At 42.6% G+C, this 20,702-nt stretch overlaps 1 protein-coding gene across 3 annotated transcripts; it reads left to right on the top strand.

The window, feature by feature from the left end:
* The first annotated feature begins 2,904 nt into the window (after positions 1-2,904).
* Positions 2,905-18,778, top strand: CASP8 (caspase 8). Of its 3 annotated transcripts, XM_061456221.1 has the most exons (8): positions 13,393-13,731; positions 14,271-14,376; positions 15,294-15,429; positions 15,513-15,569; positions 15,893-15,960; positions 16,482-16,617; positions 17,502-18,003; positions 18,286-18,778. In XM_061456221.1, the coding sequence occupies exons 1-8, from the start codon at positions 13,424-13,426 to the stop codon at positions 18,419-18,421; spliced, it is 1,449 nt and encodes a 482-aa protein (XP_061312205.1). In that variant the 5' UTR covers positions 13,393-13,423; the 3' UTR covers positions 18,422-18,778. The 3 variants fall into 3 exon arrangements, with proteins under 3 accessions (XP_061312209.1, XP_061312205.1, XP_061312217.1); XM_061456225.1 differs by lacking the exons at positions 13,393-13,731; positions 14,271-14,376; positions 15,294-15,429; ... (3 more) ...; positions 17,502-18,003; positions 18,286-18,778 and adding exons at positions 2,905-3,234; positions 3,462-3,567; positions 4,312-4,450; ... (2 more) ...; positions 7,506-7,995; positions 8,770-10,277; XM_061456233.1 differs by lacking the exons at positions 13,393-13,731; positions 15,294-15,429.
* Positions 18,779-20,702: the final 1,924 nt, after the last annotated feature.

Here is a 20,702-nt window from a genome sequence, read left to right as displayed (position 1 = left end):
GAAATAGGAAAAACTGATAAAGTCTCCCTCACTGATCATGTTTGTTCAAACACAGTTTACACTACCGTGATTTATATTTACTATTCAGTGTGAATATTTTGGTTGGGTGTGCTGAGGGTTGTGTTTGTATGGCTTGAACACTGTAATACGTGGGGTGTGCAGCGGTACTCTGTCAGCACAAGCCCAAAGGTGGAAGGTGGGGTAAGCTTATCACTGTAATTGCAGCTGCCATTCAGCAGTGTTGTTGGATGTTTCTGCCTGATCTCCTGTGGTGTATTTTAAGGTAGCAGTTTGAAAGTCTTGGGCAAAGTGGGTGGGCTTTATGCAACTTGGATATTAGTTACTCCTTGCTATCTGCAGTATACACCTTCAGTGTTACTGCGTAATGCAGATTGCATAGCTGTGTAATCTATGGTAATGTAGAGCTGTGCCAGAAGGAAATCAGCCGCAAACAAACAAACAGAAGTGGTTGGTTTTCTTCTCTACAGAAGCATAGGCACTTGTGCATGCTCTCCACCTACAGGATTAAAGAAGGGTTGTGACTTGTGCAAGCCTTGTTTAGACAGATACAAGTGGGACTAGTGTAAAAGTCTGTTTGTGAAGTTTGTAGCTTAGATAGATCATGATCTTAAAGGAGGGTTTATTACCCTATTTATTTTTGAGTCTCTGGTATCCAGTCCCTCCTGACTCAGTGTTTGTGCAGGAGAATGTCTATCCTGCCTTGTGCCAGTAGAGGCCACAGTCACTACAGTTGTTGAGTAGCCAAGTAGCCTTAGCATTTTGCTTCCTCAAGACCAGCCTTTCTGGGAGAGGTGAATTTTTGACAGGTTTCTTCACAAGGAATAGTTTGGGTCACTGAGACACTTCCAGAGGAAGTTGGAGGGACAAGATTTGGATGCAGGAGAGCTGAGGAAAGTTGGAGAGACCAAGTTAACAAAAGGAGAGGAACATTCTGGGGAAGGGTGAGAGAAGAAGAAGTGAAACAGAAAAGAGAAAGCGGAAGAGCAGTGCCAGAAGGGCTGGTCCTCGAAACTGGAGAATGATGGGAGAAACTTACATCTAGAAAGAGCCAACTTGGGCTTGGTTTTGTCTGCAAATACTTTACACAGTGCTGATTCTCAGCATGCTTCATCTTTCAAACTGAAACTGGAGTCTTGATTCAGTTAAGACAGAGGAACTGATTCAGGGAGAGAGACACTGAGGCATGGGATGACACGGAAATAGAACCATTTTGGACCTGAAGATCATGTAGTGCCCCTCTGCACTGCTCCCAGCCTTTGGATAAAAGGACAACTCCTGGACTGAAATAAGTCACACGTTTTCTGACCTGTTACTAGCACACACTTTTGGGGAGGAATTTGCACACCTCATCGTATTGAAGGGTATGTTACAATGTTGAGTTTGTAAAGATGGATGGATGGAAATCAATGAATGATTTGTTTTTCCTTGCAAAATTTTAACAGATTTTGGTTCTCCTACCTGTCTCTTTTTATAATGCTGACTTCACAAGCCTCAGTGTCTGGTAGTTGTACTGATTGCTAATCATATATTTTCTGCTGCAGGGAAAATTGTGGTGGCCAGCAGGTCATACTCAGAACCTTATCGTAGGAGCCAGAGTTCTGTGCTTCAGAGGGTGAAAATGCCAAAAGTTAATTATTACCGCTTAAATTCACTTTAAACAGGGAAGTATATTATGTCAGTAATTTCAAAGGAATGTTTAGCCTTCCAATTCCCTGTATTCACTGCTAGTGAATTTGGTACTAATAGTTGACTTTTAAATAATTTAGGAAATAATCATCCAAGAAATTGCAGCCTGTCCTTGTATGTAACTGATGTGAAATTATTATTAGTAGTAGTATTAGTATTAAATAGTTTGGTTGTTGTGTCTTTATCTTAGTAGAGTGAGAGAAAAAGAAGCAATTGAACATTGTTTTAGTGTGCTCCCTATATTTACAGGCAGCCTTAAATAGAGAGTGTAGGTGTCACATCTGTTCTAATTGTGATAATTCTGTGGGTTTGAAACAGCCTTTGAGAAATAAAAGTGAAAACTTCCTTTACCAGACAGACTTACTTTTTATAAGCACATGCCTTGTATCTTAAACAAAACACATGATTTATGTGAGAAAGAAGATCATTTCATAACTAGGTACCAAAAAAGTATTCTTTTTTCCTGTGTGGGTATAGAAATAGAATCATAGAAAATAATACAGTCAGATCTGAGATAATTGAATTGTGAGGTTAAGCACGTATGATTCATTCAGGTACTAATGGTTTTGTGGTATGGATTCTGGTTTGTTTAAAAGTTAGTTTGAATGAACTGAAAGGGAACAGTATTTGGGGGCAGAGCATGAATCGCATGTTCTATCACAAGGCAAATGTTTTGCTATTTTATCAGGTTTTTGATAGACAAAGTTTTAAGATTCAGTTCTATGTTCACTCTTGCTAACAGAATCCTGACCTGTATTTTATTTGAATATTAGAAATTGAGAGCTGATTTGATGCAGATAATCCAAAGCAGGAAGAGGTGCTTTAGCTGTTCTGACCAAGGTCAGAAACACTGTATAAGGAAAGGAGAAGCCAGATAGCTTAGAAGACTTACTCATGTGGATTCTTAGGTAGATATATCTTACCTCTGTTATGGGGTAAAACCTGACAGTCTCATTTACCACGTACTCTGGTTTTGAGACTGGCAAGTGGCTCATGTTCCCAAACGGGATTAAACCTAAAAAAACCCAGTCAAAACTAAAACAGCAGCTAAGAGTCTGTGATAGCAAGACAGCCCCTCTCCACTGAAGTACTTTCGACAGCATGTTATTATTTTAGGCTATTCTAAATGATGTGATGCCTTTTATAACCATGTGTTGCGCTACTCCTACTGACAAATCAACTGCTGTTTGTGTTTAGATCCAAATCTTGGTGTGAAATGGGTACGAACTTCTACAAACTCCTTTTTGACATTTCTGAGGCTTTGGTCGCAGATGACCTTGCGGCTATGAAGTTCCTCAGCGTGAAGCACATTCCCATGGGGAAGCAGGAAGCCATCCAGGAGCCCAAGGCCTTCTTGAGAGAGCTGCAGGAGAAAGGCATGATCAAAGAGGGGAACCTGTCCTTCCTGAAGGAGCTGCTCTACCGGATCAATCGGATCGACCTCCTGGAAACCCAGCTGGGCTCTAGCCGACAGGAGATGGAGAGGGAGCTTCAGATCCCAGGCAGGGCAAAGGTGTCAGCCTACAGGTAAGCGGAGAAGTATTAAAGCTTTGCATGCAAAACGTACAACAGTTTTGTGTCCTGTCTTGTTTTCTGTCTGCACCGCCGTTTTATGAATATCCCAGCAGAATTGTATTTATCGCCACACCACTATGTGCCATTGTGAGTTTTACATTTTGCAGTTCACATGTGTAATTGTGGTGTTTACTTCTCATAACTTTCATAATTAGGCTTTTTCTATTCTTTATTGCCAGGCAACTGCTATATGGAATTGCAGAGGACTTGACTCCAGAAGATGTAAAGTGCGTGAAGTTCCTGCTCCGAAAACGAATACCCAACAGCAAACTCCAGGATAATGCTGTATGCAAAGTGTTCTTGCTCAAGTGATCTTGCTAAGTTTCTTGAAAGGCTAGTTCAAGAGTTTGCTAGGTCTTATAAGAAAGGAAAGAGAAAGCAGTCTGCTCTCTCTAAAATCTGTTGTTGGATCAACTGTGATGTTAGCTGATAGGTGCTGTGTTAAAGAATGGACCCTTTTTTCCTCATTGTATTTTTTCTCTGCCCTTTTTTGCTTTCTGTTTCCTGTGTTCCCACCATCACCAGTCTCCCTAATCTTTTCTTCTTGCAAAATCCATCATTCTCTTCATTTCATCTTTGCTTGGCGTTTATAAGACATGTATCTGCTGTATCTAGGAAGAATGATGTTTGCTGGAGGAAAAACAATGGGAGACAGAAAAATCAAGTTTTAATGCGAGTTCAGCTGTAAATTTTTGTGTGTCACTGCGTACATTTGCTTCTCTATTGTAATTTGGGATAACAGCATTTTGTTAACTCCCCCACAAAAGTATGAAGAGATCTGATGAGCTTGTTTAATACTTGTATTGCAACTAATGATCTGTTATAAAAATGCAACCTTAGTGATATTTTTCTTTGGTTGCATTGCATCCCAACCCTTGTTTTAATGAGGTTTGAAGGGGAAAAAACCCCAGTCTTTAGCTGGTCAGTCTCTGGGAATGATGATATCTTCTGCTTTGTCCAGATGTGCCTGATACTGCAGTTAATGACGGTCGCTGTATGAGTTTGGGTTATGTGTGTTTGTTTTACCAGTCAATGTTGAAGGTCTTACTGGAAATGGAAGGAAAAGCGTTAATTAAAGAAGATGACCTGTCAATGCTGAAAGATATATTAAAGGGATTTAGAGCTGACATAATGAAAAAAATTGTTACCTTTGAAGAACAAAAAAAAGGTAAATTATTTAACCTGTTGTTTCAGAGTAGAACTAGTGTCTGTGTGTGTCTATGTTTGTGTGTGTGATTTTTGTGGCTTCATCCTTGGCAGCTTAGGAGTCCAGAGGTAAGAGAGAGACCTTACAATATCCTAGGGTAGGCAGAGTGGCTCTTGGTACCTGCAGTTTCTGAAGTTTTCTGTTTCTTGTAACCATTAGCTAGTGTGTAACCATTAACTTTCTGTACTAGATGTGAGATTTCAAAGACTTAAGTATATCTGGGCTGTTGCAGGTGAGGTGGTGACTTCTTCCACCACAAGTGGGTCTTCTCTTTTTGGGAAACAGGATGTATCGACCAACAGCAGCTGAGACCTACTAAATTTTTCCTCAGAACCGCCTTTTGGATGACTCAGGTCACGTGTTTCCTTAGACACATTACTGCAGATACACAAGCCAGTTTCCCCAGCATGTCTTTGCACTGCTGACCTGTGCTTGTGTGTCTGTAAAAGAGCAGAAGAAAACTGCTAAGCCCTTTGTCAGGGGAACGTATTTTTAGTCTTGCTATTATTATTTTGCCCCCCTTGATAAGCAGAAAAAGAACATGTCTTATAGATCTTGATGCCCTGATAATTAAATTCCATTTAAACACATATGTGTAACTTGTAAAAGGCCAAAAAAAAAATCTGTTTCCTTTGTTTCAAAGTCATTGGTTTGATTTCTTCACTTACTTCAGACACTTGTGTTTGAAGAAGTGTTTTGCTGCTTTGAGGAGATCCTCTGTTATACAGGTATTCTGCATCTTTGGTGTGTCCACCCAAACGGTAGAGCTCTCTGGAGATGAGACAATGGCATCAGAAGTAAACGAACTAGCTGTAGTATATCACTGTGCAAAAATGCGTCTCCTCTTTTACTTACATATCCCATAATGGAGATGGTAGTGAATGGCTTGCCTGGGGTGCTTACTGACATTCAGCCCTTTATCTTGCTACCAGTAATAGAGGAGAGAAGAAGAACAAAGTTCTGCAGAGCTCCAATAACCAGTAGTCTGTGAAACTGGGACCATGTTTGGCCCAGCTCTACAAAAGGATGGTGTCTCAGTGGTGTGGGAACCATTCTCCAGCTCACTCCTTGTACTACTTTTTTTTTTTGAGTGCTGAAGTATGCACAGTGGAAGATTTATGGTTTTAGACCTAAAATGTTCTGTTTATCTTCTCCCTTATAGAAAATGATCCTAAGGAAAAACTCCACTATGCGGCGCTTGTATCTGTGCATCCAGCAAAACAAACAGCAGAGAGTGAGACACAACACCTGGTGAGAAATACCTCAAGGTTACTTTTAAAGTATTTATCCAAGTTCTGGGAGGGGGCAATATAAATTCTTAAGACTGAGCAGGTGGACAAGCTGAAAGCTAGGGATTCTGGCTTTATATGTAGGTCTTGTAACAATTCCTCATTTCAAAACAAGACCAACCCTTGTTCCATATTGAGGACCTGGCTGTCAGCAATCTTTTGGCAAGAAATGAAGGAGTAGCTGTTGTGTGAAAAAAACTGATCTTAAGAATAATGGAGACTGGGATATTGAAGTCCTGCTCAGGACATTCTTGGACATATGCGAAGGGAACAGCAGAATCTGCTACCTCACTAGAAACCCACCAGGACTTTTAGAGGGAATGGTAAGGTGCAGGAACTTTTCCTCTGCACATGTCAACTTACCTTTCTGGATACTTGCTTTCTCCCATGCCAAAATCATATCCTAACCACAGAGTGAAAGGAGAGGGAGGATTCAGAAAGACAAAGCAGATTTCTCTCTCCTGTAGCTAGCTTTTAGTTTTAGGCTTTTCCTTTCTTGTATCTTGGCCCTCATGAATTCTTTTGCTCTTGGACATGAAGGGCCAACAATCTGTGTATAGCATATTTCTCTTCTGGATGCTTGGCACTGCTTTCTTATCCACTTTCTTTGTTTCTACAGTCTGTGGAATCATATAAAATGAAAAATAACCCTCATGGTTACTGTGTGATTCTTAACAACTACATTTTTCAAAATGCGTGTGAAATCAGACAAGGAACAATTGAAGATGGAGGTAAATACTTTTTTAATCCAGTTACTGGTTTGTTTGGTTTTCTCCTCTAATAATTCTCTAACAGAATTATCTAAACTTTCCTGTGAAGAAGAATCATGTCCACTGAGTTCCTTTGCCTCCAGAGTAACTGGAGTGACAGTCACTGTAGAAATCAGAAATGTGCCACTTCCAGCAGTTCAGCTGATGGCTTAAAAGAAGGAACTGTTTTCTGTTCTAGGTAAGAAGCATCATCCAAATAGTGAAGGAGGCATTACTATTGTGCCTTTTCACTTTTTGGTTGTTTTTAATTCTTAGTTATTATGGAGTTAAGTTTTTAAGTCCTTAAATTCTCTTTAATGTTCAAATGCTACTGCTTTATAATTTTCTTTAAAGCCTGTCTTCTTGCAAGAGTCACTTTTAAAATAAACAAAAATTTATCTTAAAGTAAAATCTGTTTCATGAAAGCACACATCACTGGTATTTGAACTCCATTCAGCCTGTTTACAAGCTGCTTGCTTCCCAGCTACTTTGTCACTACCCACACAACCATTTAGTCTACATTTGATTATAAGTGTGCATAGCATTTGTTAGAGGGTTACTCTCTCTTCCTTCTTGCTGTATTGATAATTCTCACAGGATGAGGGACCTAATTCACTTAAGATTGCAGAGTTTGTCATTCTAAAGAGTTATCTCTTTAAATTGCTAGGTGTTGTTCTTAAGTATCTGAGATTATTAGGCAATGCACAGTTAAAGCTTGATTTAACATTGTAAACTTTACTAGCTTTTGCCAATTAGATAATCTGAAATGGGGGGGGGGGGTAGATAGTGTGATGCTTAACCCAGTTGTGTTAAAAAACAGGCATTTGGGTTTTTCTAATCAGATTTGGCAGGCTAAGAGTCAGGTGAGTTTATTGCTGGGATCTGAACACCTGGTAATATCTGATTATCACACAAACACTGATGTTTCAGCATTTTCCTTGTCACTGTTTAACAAGTGCCTTTTGGCTTTTTTTCTAGAGGCTGTGAAGAGGGTCTTTGAGTGGCTTCAGTTTGAGACAGTTGAGCACATGGATCTAGAAGCAAAGCAAATATATGAGAAAGTTAAAACATACAGTGAAAAGGATCATAGTAACATGGACTGTTTCGCTTGCTTCATTTTTTCCCATGGTGAAAAAGACAAAATAAAAGGCATTGATGATCAGTTTGTAAATATTAAAGATTTAGTCTCCTGCTTCAGTGGATCCAATTGCCCTTCTCTTGCTGGCAAACCCAAGCTGTTTTTCATCCAGGCTTGCCAAGGCTCTGTAGATCACCCACCTGTCACAGTAAAAGAAGACTTTTATAGCCACCTTGAGATGGATGCTACCCCTCTGATTTCCATTCCTGATGAGGCTGATATTCTGGTTGGCATGGCTACAGTGGAACACTACAAGTGCTATCGCTGTACAAACACTGGAAGTGTTTATATACAATGCCTCTGTGAAAAGATGAAGTTGCTTTGCCCACAGTAAGTACTGTTTTTAATCCATGTACATTTGGGGTGCTGCAGGCATACATTCATAACTGTGCTGTGCTGAAACAGCAGTGTTTTGCATTTGTGCTATAAAATGCTTTTCACCTGCAGTAATTGTTCTGGAACTAGGCATTGCTATTCTTCTAGAGATGAACCAAAGCATAAGTGAATTCCCCTAGTTTGCCTGTGAAAGAATCTGGGGTGTAATGCTGGAACACTGCCTATAGACAAGTGTGTGTATGTGTGTGCATGTATTTTAATATTTTTTGACTGATAAATGATTTTTCTTCCAGTGAAACCTGATGGGAGGCAAATTTGTTGAGTGATTACACAGATGAAAAAAAAAAAAAATCAGTGTTCCTTAGTCATAACTTTCATTGTTGCCTCCCTCCTGTCCCCATCATAAACTCAATTCAGAAAATAGAATTTCTCTTCAGACATCACTTTCTCCAGAAGAGGGCATGTAGAATTCAGTAGAATGCATAGGTCTGAGTCTGTCTCACCTTAGTGTGCTCTTCCAACTGTAACCAAAGCAGGGGACTGTGTTTGCTGGTAAAGCAGTGCTACATGGAGGATGCTTTTATTCCCTCAAACACACTGAAATCAGTGGTTACACATTAGAGTGTGCCGTTTCAGGACAGGCAGGGTGAGAGGAAAATACTAGCCTTCCCTGAGATAGCATTTTATTGGACCAAACACAGATCAGCCTCTTGGCTTAGCCGCAAGTACCGTGTATCTCAATGTAATGTTTCTTCATTTTTGTTCAAGTGGCAAGGATCTCCTCACCATCCTGACAGAAGTGAGCAAGGAAGTGGGAAGAAAAGATTTAAATGGATGGAAGCAGATGCCAAAGATAACATCAACCCTACGGAAGCAATTGATCTTCCAAATTCCATAATGTCAGTCAGTCAAAATGGAGAAAAACAAGAATACACTCGGTTAGGAATCACATCTGAAATGGGCTTTCATGGGGAAAGGAATTTGCAAGTGAAATTATCCTGATCTATGTATTTGGCCCCAGTCATTCAAGGGGCCATTGCATCTAAATTTTCCGATTCCCATGTTTAATCAGTGTCCTGAAACCTGGATCTGCAGCAGCCTGGGAAGGCCACAAAGGAGTACAGATCTGACTTTCTGTCCTGCATAGCAGTGGAGTCTGTTCAATCTGCACTTCAAGGGAGGAAGCACCTGCAAGTGTAATGATTTTTTTAGGAGTTACTAAATGCAACAGAAGTCCTAATTCTGTCCAAGTTGTTGTAAGTCCCTGAAATCTGCAGAAAAGAACAGATGGATTCAGAATGCTGATCCCTTGCGAGGGAGCATGTGCAAGATTGTAACTGACTTGGCCACAGGTGAATCATTGGCTGTTTCTGGAAGCTGTGTAATTTTTCACGGAAAATAACATGCTTGTGCAGAAGGACCAAAGAAAGAAGAGATGATTATGATAATACAAGTTTGGTTCTTTTCCTCCAAATATTTGGTTTCCCTTGGTTTTAATTTACTTGGCTAAACAGCACTGCTGTTTAGGTTTTTTAATAAGAGTTCTTGACTCTGTTTTCTCCCAGAGCTCTGAGGGGACAGTCTGTTTTGAATAGCTGTTAACTTCTGGAAGGAAGGTCCCACTCCACTACAGAATTACAGAATCACAGAATAGTCTGGTTTGGAAGGGACATTCAAAGGTCATCTAAACCAGCAAGCACAGACCTCTTCAGCTAGACCAAGTTACCCAGAACCACATCCAGCCTGGCCTTGAATGTCTCCAGGGATGGTGCATCCACCACCTCTCTGGGCAACCTGTCCCAGTGTTTTACTACCCTTATTGTAAAGAATTTCTTCCTCACATCCAGCCTGAATCTTCCCTTTTTTAGTTTTAAACCATTACCCCTCATCCTATTGCAGCAGGCCCTGCTAAAATGTCTCACCCCATCTTTCTTACAGGCTCCTATTAAGTACTCAAAGGCCACAATAAGGTCCCCCTGAAATCTTCTCCAGGCTAAACTACCCCACCTCTCTCAGCCTTTCCTCATAGGAGAGTTGCTCCAGCCCTCTGTTCATTTTTGTGTCTCTTCTCTGGACCCTCTCCAATAGGAGAGGGTACGTACTGTATCTTTCCTGTACTGGGGACTTCGAAGTTGGATGCAGTACTCCAGGTGGGGTCTCACCAGAGCAGAGCGGCAGAATTAGGTCCACTGCTCTGAGATGCCTTCTCCCCCTGGCAACTGACCATAGCTCCTGTGGACTGTTGTTTCTGTCGTAATAAATACTGTTGGTTTTCACACCGCCTTTGTGGTGTGTTTCTCTTTTGGATGAGCTGACTGAGAGACAGTCAGCATGGCAAACACTTCTATGTCAGCAGAAGTATTTATTTTGCTTATGTTGACATATTTGATGGCAGCCACCCCAAGGGGTAGTATATTGATATCCCTTCATTAGGAGCTGGAGAGATGGTCGGAAGGAATAAGTTCAGCACTTTCTAATAATGGCAGCTAATGCCGGTGAGGCTATTTTCGTCTTGCAGGTGGTGTCTGGGAGCTGTATGGGATTCTAATGTCTGTATTCCTTTTGAGTTTATAACATGATAAAGGATGATTGGAGACACTTTGTAATTTCTGCCTTTTTTTTTTTAGTTTATTTTTTTTTTAAATCCATGTGTACCCATAAAGCAGGAGTTTTTTGTTCAATCCTGCTTGTGTTCTTGAGGTGAAACTGTTTTTTTCCTAATTCCACACAATGTGTTGGCAGTTGCATTTTGCTCCCCTTATCCCTTCTCATCTTCCAAGTAAAAGGGAGAATGCTTGTTCTTAGAATCACAGCTCTGTTCACACAGGTTTCATCAATAATAATGCTTGTATCTATGTAAAGCAGAGTGCTGTTTGTGGCAAGAGTTAGCAGAAGCTATTGCCAGGTATGATACAATTCTGTGGCTGACATTTGGTTAACCATTTAGGAAATGTGACAACAGTTCATTTACATTTTTGTAACATTTTTGTAAATGAGACCTTGAAATGAATGTAGCAATTAGATTTGTAAATGTTGTTTTATGATAAGGAAATACAGCTTAAATGAGATAACTGTTTCCTCTAGGCGAAACTTACGGGAACATGGCAGCTGCTCCAGTAGTGGAGTTGTGAATCTACAGCATTTCTGGTTTCTCCTATTTCTCTGTTTAAGACTTCAGTACTCTCAGACCAAGTTCTTTCAGATATTCCACTTGAGGAGGAACTGGACGTCAAATTTACTTATTTGGTGTATTTGGTGCTACGTGAGATTTTGATTTAGCAGAGTGATCCGGCAGCATACCGAAATCTGAACACAAGCATAATTTAGCAATTGTAATACACGGTCGAATCACAGTACGATTCTTATTACCCATCTCTCTCTGCTCACCATGATGGCATGCGAGTTTGTTTTACCTGTTAAAATTAGGCCACTTCCATAGCTAACATTATTGCCTGCTGATGAAGACCTACTAGAAGGGAGATAAAACCCTGTTGAAATCCTCTAAAGGACTGCAGGAAGTAACCATACTGTGAATTTATATGTAGCTCATGCAGTGGTCAAGGAAGGAGAAAACACATTTTCAGTTTTATGGTTTTGAGCAAAAGTAGGTTCACACAGACCTGTGGCTGATACGTTCCTGCACGGATCTGTGGCCCTCCCACAGAACTGAGAGGTAACAAGGAAGTTGGATCTGCAATCTTCTGACTTTCCTCTGTAGCACAGCTTGGAGAACAGTGATGGGCAATCGCCTTTCCTCTCTGAAGGCCCTCAGCTACAGTTACTTTGCCTGTCCTCCCTTTCCTTCAAGTCCTGGCTGGGAAACCAAATGCTGTAGCAAAACAATCCTGGCACTTAATCTTGTGTTTTGTTTTCAGCCAGCAGAAGCACTGCCACCAAAAAGTAGTCAGAAGATTGGTAGAAAAGTGATGTTGGTGAGTTGAAGTCCTGCAGGCTTAAGCTGAAAGCAGGCAAAACCAGAGTGATGCTGTTTGAAAAAGGAAATTCTTAGAAGAATGTTCAGGGGGACTGTTAGGTGCAGAGGCAGAAATAATGTTTTCAGTGGCATAAATCTCTGCCCAGTCATTTGTATCTTGCTGCCTACTTGTTCAGTTTAACATCAGTTTCCCAGAGAGCTATTTGCACCCACTTACCTTGGGAAGCTGGTAATTTTCTCCATGGTAATGTGTTTAGGGTGAGTTGTTAATGTGCTGCTGTTGGGATGGGTTAGTGGTACACATCAGGAGCCTGCCTGTGTTCAGGTTACTGCTGGCCTCTTCCATCACAGGGGCTGCTGGAAGTATGTGTTTTCCCACCGTCTATATAAAGGTTCACTCTTAGTTCTCAAAGTGGTGAGATATTCAGGTACTGTGGAACTTTGGTTAGTTGAACTGTTGGCTGTGTCTGTGGTCTGTAAGAGTTCCTGCAGGAAATCTTGAAGGCCAGGGAGAAGTGGAAAGAAAAGACACACCATTTAGGAGATTAAGCTATGCTAAGGGTGTTTAGCCCTTGATGGTTACCGTTTTTATTCTGACCCCTAGTAAGATTGCCATATACTCATGGAAGTCAGTCAGATCTGCCTCTTTTCACTAGAGATACATCAAATTATGAACAGAGAATGACACGCTTAATCTGCAACAGTGTTGTTGTGCTAAAAAAATGCAGTTGAGGTCTTTGGGAATTCCCAGTGAGTAATTTTGCATCCTTTCTGTAACTGTGCCTTTGCTTGTTACTGTGTCTATTCTGGTTTTGACAGCCACAGGACTTCCCCAGGTCCCAAATGTGGTTGGCTCTTTTGGGTACCAACTGTAATACTTTTCTAGACAGGTGGAACATCATTATGGACGTGTCTTCTGGGCTTGGCTTAGATCTTTTCATTATTAGTTTTATATCTGTACAACTGCTTTGTGTTTAGGCTTTATTTGCCCAGGTACATGAGTGCACAGAGGAGGATCTGTACCTCCTGCATCCTATTTACTAGGAAGAACTTGTTTTAACTTGTCTTGAGGGCATGCTAGCTCCTGTAAAGTCAGATCAGTGGCGTTACAAGCTTCTCCGCCCTGTCTATTGAAAGGCAATGAACTGTGCCTTTAGACCAGGGAGAGGCGCTTGCAGGAAAAGCGTGGGTCGAAGTGAGAGCTTGAGCCCCGCACAACCACGTTCCGTTTTCTCGAGTATGGAGTCGGGCACAGCCAGTGCTCCGGGAAGTGTGACTGGCAGGGGAAGGCGGGGCTAAACTGCGCCTGGGAGAAGCCTCTCTGCCAGCGCGCCGCCTCTAAGCTAAGCTATGGCGACTTCCGCTCTCATTGTCTGACGTTCCGAACGGAGAGGAGCTGCACCGCCCGAGCGCCGCCTCCTGCCCGCCCCATCCTGGCGGCGGGCGGAAGAGGCCTCGCCCCGGGCACGGGCTAACGCCTGCGCCGCTATGGAGTTTCCGCGGCGGCGGCTGCTGATGGTCTGCGAGGAGCTGGGCGAGGGCGACCTGGCGGCTCTCAAGTTCCTCAGCCGGGGACACATTCCTATGAGGAAGCTGGAAGCCATCCAGAAGGCACAGGACTTCTTCGAAGCCCTGCAGGAAAAAGGCATGATCGAGGAGGAAAACCTTTTCTTCCTGAAGGAGCTGCTCTATCGGATCCGTCGGATCGACCTCCTGGAATCCCGCCTGGGCACCAGCCGACAGGAGATGGAGAGGGAGCTCCAGATCCCAGGCAGGGCAAAAGTGTCACCCTACAGGTGAGTCACCGGTGGTCGGGCTGAGCTTCCCCTGGCACCGCCCTCTGGGACCGTCTGCCCTGCTGTGGGGTCGGCGTGAGCCTTTACTGACGGCACCAAGGCCAGGCTGAGGTTCGGAAACAAGCAAGCATCTTGCAGGGGAAAGCAGCTACAAGCCATGCGGAAAGCTGAAGTTTCTGCCCAGTAAAAGGCAGAACACTAAAGCTGCACCTTTCTGGAATACTGTACAGCCCCAAAGGCCTCCCTCCCTGCCCGGGTGCAACCCTGGCTGGGTGCGAGTCTGGTCTCGACTCCAGAACGTTTCAGCGTGGTTTTGATTTTAGGAAAACTGAGATCTTTTTAACTGCAGCTGAAAATGGTTTGATTTCAAGCTGTCCCGGGAGCCACGTCCCCCGTTTTAAAAGATAAGAGAGACACGTCTGTGCCTGGGAGGAAGACAGAAGTGAAAGGTTAAAGGGGTTGGATAGCACAGAGCCAAATTGTGCTAAGGGTCGGTCTTGGGAACAGGATGAAACAGTGTTCTCTGCTTCTCTTTCTAGATACCTGCTCTTTCAGCTGTCAGAAGACATCACTGAACCTGAGCTGAAGTCTTTCAAGTTTCTTTTGGGGCAAGAACTACCAAAATGCAGGCTAATCCCTAAGGCTGTAAGAATTCTTTAACACTCTCTCCTCCCTGCCCCCTCTTCTTAAAAATTAGTGTTATAATCCATAGATGCATTTGGGTTGCTGTGAGGGGAATGAGCATCACTTTCCTCGTGGTGTCCCTCTTATGATGAAAACACCGTAAGAGAAGGCTACACCTGGAAAGGGATTATTTGCTCTCTGGTGCATATGGGACTTGTCTATGCTAGTGTCCTGTGTAGCTTTTGCAGCAGTGTCAAGGCCTGGAGAGCATGGGCAAGCACTGTGCCAGGCAGAGCAGCCTTCGTGTCCAAGCACCACATAAGGCTCTAGGGGACTCAGTGGCTTCGGTCAGTGAAAGACTGATGAGCATATTCACTCATCTTGCCCAACTGATTTTCTTTTAGATGCTTTTTAAGCCATTCTCAGACACAGAAAATCAGTCACTGTGGCTGTTACTTCATGCTCTTATTCTTTTCATTTCCAAACTCGAAAAATACAGATCTAAATAACAGATCCTTACCAAGGCTAAGGCCCGAAAGCTTGGAGTTTACAAACAGCCTTGTGGGCAATCAGCTGCTCTTATACTATCTCAGTCTGCACTTCTGACTCCTGGCTCTTTTGTTCTGTCTAATGAAACTTGTAGCATTTTCCCTCTTTTCTTAGAGGAGAGATTGTAACTATCTAATGATAGCTGTTCTGGTAGATCCTTGAGTGACCACTGTGCTCTGCCACTCACTGTTTGGCAAGAGCTCCTGTCCCTTGGGTCCCCTTTTTCTTCAGAGCAATCTCTACACCATACTTGCATGGTTATAGCCACTTTTGCCATTGCTCAAGAAGTACTGCTACAGTACCTTAAAGCTTAGGTGCACATGCTGCCACTTCCCTCACAGTGCAGGATGGATGTGCCCTAAGAGCAAACTGCCTTTCTGATTACCCAGACAATGCTTGACGTTTTCACTGAGATGGAGAAGAAGGGGATTTTGGGAGAAGACAACCTAAGTGTCCTGAAGAGTCTCTGTGCAGAAATTGACATCAGCCTGTTGAAGACAATTGAAGAGTATGAATTGAAATTTGGTAAAACAAAAGGCCTCTTTCCCATAGTTATTCTTGCAGTGACTCATGGGTATCACACGGGACTAACAATGAATACTTTTCAGGTGAAGAAGAGATGGTTGTCACAGAGGCACAGAGGGGCAGCACAGGAGGCACTGAAGGTAATTGAAACTCTCAAAAAACTTAATGTTTAGGTTTTTTGCTCTTCAGCTTTCAGACTACACCACTGGCATCTTCTTTACACAGTTGCCTCTCTAAAACCTGTTGAGCATCCACTTATTAACCAATCACAATACATTTGACTCCCTTTTAATTGATTATCTAGTGGTTTATAGCTAACAAGAATAGTTGTTCAAACACAATTCAGTTTTCAGAGAAAATTTTTACCCTGGGAGGTAGTTGGGAGGATGGAGAATAGGAACAGAGCTTCTCTTCTACCTCTAGCCCTACATTTTGTACTTAAAGCTTTTTTGTCTGTTTTCAGCCCATAACAGATACCTGGCGTCATCTGTGGCACCTGATTTTCCCGACAGACAGAATGAAACTTCCCAGGTAAGCCAGTTGGTTTCTTAGAAACATAATTTTGTCTTAGAAGTGATGGTCCCTCTAGAAGGTGAACAGTTATTATTAGCTCAACTGTTAAAAGCACTGTCTAGAAAAAGAAAAACGCACCACTCTGTAACAACCTTTATTGTGAAACTAAGTTGCAGGCAGTGGCCGCTGCAGTGTTAAAACTTGAGAAACATTCACAAGGACAGTAGGACAGGCTGAGTTCATTATACCAGGAAATACATAGCTGGCAGGTGGCTGAGCATGGGAAAGTGGGTGAGTGCAGCACCCATGTGGGCTGAGCATGACTGTGGGGCTGAGGGCTGCTGTCATGCTGTGCAGAGACTCCCAAAGGCCATGGGGCAGTGCACTGACAGATCCTGGGAGCAAAGCTGTATAGCGAGGCCTACCTAGAGAAAAAGCCAGCTGGCTTTCTCTTTTACCCCGCTGTGCCATCAGCAAGGGCAGAAAAGTACCTGGAGGAGACTGCAGTGGTTTTCACTGCTGGTCATTCTTTTCAACAGGTTCAAGCTTACAAAATGACCAGCCGACCCCGGGGAGTGTGCCTCATCCTGAATAATCACAGTTTTGCAAAAGCCAGGGAAAGAGTGCCAGAACTGAAAGACATGAATGATCGGACTGGGACAGACGTTGACGCAGGTATAGTGAACATCAAATATAAGTCTGCATATCTTCAAAAATAGGAACCTCATTTCTTTTTCCATATTAAAGGTCTGAGTTTCAGTCTTCATCCTAAGATACTTTTGTCGTAGAGGCTGAGTTAGCTCTGTTGCCTGTGCTGACAAAACTTAATCAATTTGTCAAGCTTTTACTGACTGACTCGGACAAATTCACTATCATTTTGCAGTTGTACTGAGTTTATTGCAGTCTTAAGCAGCAACCTCAGTCTGGACTTTACAGGCTAGTCTAGCTGTGTATCAGTCTTACGCGTACTACCTCTAAAATTCATAGAATCACAAACACGTTTGCTGCTGAACCAGAACTGGGGGTTAGTGGTCAAAGAAGGAGGATGTTGGAATTTAGGGACTTTTACCTTGCTGTTCAGGGGCCTTGATTTTAGTGGGCTGTCCTGCTGTGGCATAGCTCATTGCAGGTCCTACGGCTAAGAGATTAATGTATTTGCACTATCTATGGCAAGAGAGAAGAGCCATCAAGGAGCTGGTTGAATTGAACTGCAAGTTAATTCAAGAATCAGAGTGCAAAGTTTGTCCTCTTGAGAGAGGGGACTAGCTGTGACATGGGTGGGGGAAAGACATACAGCTTGTTTAATAGTTCATACAGAACTTTTCAGACAGAGTAAGAGGCAAGATTGGGAGGAAGCCTTTTAATGAGAGTTGGGGGAAGGCGGTAGAGGTGTAATTAGTAGATTACTAGATTATTTTCAGAGCAGGAGTGCAGCTTCCTGAATAGTGGTGTAGTAGGATTTCAAACAAAAGTTTCTCTCTAGAAATACAATTTGCAGTCACAGAGTCCAACTTTCATATAATGAAATGTCTCCAATTCCCTTTCTGTTTACTTTACAGGGGCTCTGAAGAGAGTCTTTAGCAAGCTTCATTTTACAATAGCGGAATATAGAGATCTCACTGCAGAAGAAATCCGTAAGACTGTGAACATCTACCGCTGCGAAGACCACAAGGACAAAGACTGTTTTGTTTGCTGTATCCTGTCTCATGGGAAAAAAGGCATGATATATGGTGTTGATGGGCAGGAAGTACCTATCCGGGAACTAACCACTTCCTTCACCGGGCAGAATTGCTACTCACTTGCTGGAAAACCAAAAGTCTTTTTTGTTCAGGCCTGCCAAGGTGATGCTTGCCAGGAAGGTGTGAACATAGAAACAGATTCTAAAGAGCCAGATGATTCTGTAGAAACAGATGCAAGATTTCAGTTCGAGTGCATCCCCACAGAGGCAGACTTCCTCTTGGGCATGGCTACCCTGCAAGATTACGTTTCCTACAGAAGTCCATACCATGGGACCTGGTACATCCAGGCATTGTGCCACCACTTGGAGCACAGCTGTCCTCGGTAAGTGTTTCCATGAACTTTTTGACAACACCTGTATTTTCCTTATGAATGACAGGAGTTGATTTGGGTGCAGAGGGAGATGATATGCAGTGGGAACACTCCGCTCAAAGTAAAAACAGTAACGTAGGACAGAGCAACACCATGCAGATTGTTGAAAGCAGCTTAGCTAACTGCTTTGAAGCCTGTTTAGAACAGGAGCCATTAGCATTAGATAAATGAGAACGTGGTAATTTTTCTGATGTTAACTGCCTCCTACTACAAAACATACTTCTGTTTTTGCAGAGGTGAAGATATTCTCACCATCCTGACAGCAGTGAATCGGGAGGTGAGCAAAAAGACGTGCCAGCCAAATTCAAGGAAGCAGATGCCACAACCCACTTTCACATTGAGAAAAAGGCTCATTTTTCCTGTCAACTGAATGGGAGAGAATTGCGTGGCAGAGGGAGCTGGAGCATCCTGGAATTGGCTGTTACCAGCCAAGAATTTGGTAAAACAACAGATCACTAGGGTCAGCTCTTACCACAGGAGCCAATGTTTTTATTCAAAGTACAGCCTTAAGAAGTTTTTATTATTATGTGTCACACTTTATACTTGAACCTCTCAGAGCTAGGCCCCAAGCTGGGGGTCACTAGCTCAGTTCCTTTTTCAGCTGTACCGCATTACTGTTGCTTTAGTAAGGTATCTTTCCAATGCAGATTTCAAAAAACCTGTTACGAAGCTCTGTATTTTCTATGCCTGACTTTTGCAAAATAAAGGGGAGAACACTGGAAATTTTCTAGGATATTATCAAGTTACATCAGTGTGTTTTGTTACTTTTTCTCACCACTTAAAATCATTCATTTTTGGTGGCTTGGTACAGTTCAAGGAAAAGTTATGCACTTGCCCTCCAGCATCCTCAGCAGGATGTGGCTGTGACCTGCAGAAATAAGGGCAGAGAGATTATAGACTGTGAGACTGATTAGAACCTTAGCAAGTGGCAGATGCAGCAAGCACTTACAGGAACAGGTAAATCTCTGCCTCCAAATTCTAGGACTAATTTTCCAAGACTTAATGGTACTCTTTTAGGGATTCATTGTGAAACCATTGAGAGTTGTGCTGAAGCGAGGATAGCTCATGTACAGAAATTTGTCTGTTACTTGGATAGGATCAGAAATGTGCAATCCAAGTGAAGGAAAACAATTTTCTTTTTCCTAAATATTGAATAAAAACTATAAGCAAACAAGCATATTACTCCATGGGTAGGATTATCAATGGAACCTGCTTTCCTGTGGGTTTTCTTCCTTGATCCCTTCTTTCCACACATACTATTCAGCACTTTACCTCCTACATGTCACCTGTGTCCATCAGCAACTTCCAATTCTGTGCATAGACCCTGGGCTCTCTTCCTGTCACACTGAGGATCCAGCTGGGAATCAGGCAGAGCACAAGTACTGAACTTTCACAGTTCTCTTTCCCTTAGAGGCGGAGGCTGGACCTTCTTTGGTCTGCATTGTTGACAAAGCTTGAGGCAAGAGACTGTGAACTCAAGAGGTGTCTGACTGACAGCATGCTCACATAGATAACTTTTCCCCTAGGTATCACAAAGAAAAAGATACAGCAAATACAAATAGGTAATTAAAAAACTCCACATACGCAAGCATAGCAAAACAAGGAATTCATTCACCACCTCCCAGTGGCAGGCAGGTGTTCAGCCATCTCCAAAATGCCAGGCCACCATCACCTGTAATGGTTACTTGGGAAGACAAACACCAGAACTTTGAATGTCCCCCCACTTCGTTTTTACTCCCCCAGCTTTATATGCTGAGCATGACAAAGAATCATAGGTTGGAAAAGACCTTTAAGATCATAAATGCAATAGATTGTATGGCATGGGATAGCCCTTTGGTCAGCTGTCCCACCTTTGTCCACTCCCAACTCCTTGTGCACCCCCAGCCTACTTTGCTGGTGGAGTGAGAAGCAGAAAAGGCCTTGACTGTGTAAGCACTGCTCAGCAGTAAGGAAAACATCTGTGTGTTACCAACTCTGAGCCCACCAGCTACTGTGAAGAAAATCAACTACTCCAGCTAAAAACAGTACATGGGATTTCCATCTTTACAATTAAACTGGAAATTTCTGCTAAAAGCACAGCCTCTCTTGGGGTATCTAGACACTGAGAGCTCAACTGCAAGTGTTTTAGCTATTTTCAAGTGGAGACTCCACAAGCCATACAAAAGGCCTTATTTGCAGTCACTTCTCACTTGTATAAATTGCTATTTAAAGGCCCTTATTCTTGGGAGCCTGTCAAAAGTATTTCTTTTAGCAGTGTCACCAACTGAAAGGAAAACCAGAAAGGAATTCAAGCCACTTCCAAGTCTCATTTGTGCAGAATCACTCCAGAATGTTTTGGAATTGCTAAAAGTCCCATTGACTTAGGTGGCTTAATAAACCTGTTTTCTCAGGAAGCTCTTCTTTGCACCTTTCTCAGGTACACCTGAGCTTTTGTGGCTCTAGCTCTTTTCCTGCATCTTCAAAGGGGTTACAACTCTCCTTACTACAGGGAAAGCGCAGGACAAAAAGTGGGAAAAAAAGCCCTCTCCAGACTCTTACATTCTCACACAGCGTGTACATGCGTACAGAGTGACAGCCAACTGTATTCCTCAGGCTCAGCCTTTTCAGGGCAGCTGAAATCTCCTGAGTTCAGCAGGAACTTGGACACTGAT

The sequence above is a fragment of the Pezoporus flaviventris genome, unplaced genomic scaffold (assembly GCF_033815535.1).
Source record: "Pezoporus flaviventris isolate CSIRO_AGI_PZ_B2104156 unplaced genomic scaffold, CSIRO_AGI_Pfla_v1 ptg000001l, whole genome shotgun sequence".
NCBI classification, from domain to species: domain Eukaryota; kingdom Metazoa; phylum Chordata; class Aves; order Psittaciformes; family Psittacidae; genus Pezoporus; species Pezoporus flaviventris.
The sequence above is the reverse complement of the archived record's forward strand: the minus strand, read 5'-3'. Positions and strand labels throughout refer to the sequence as shown.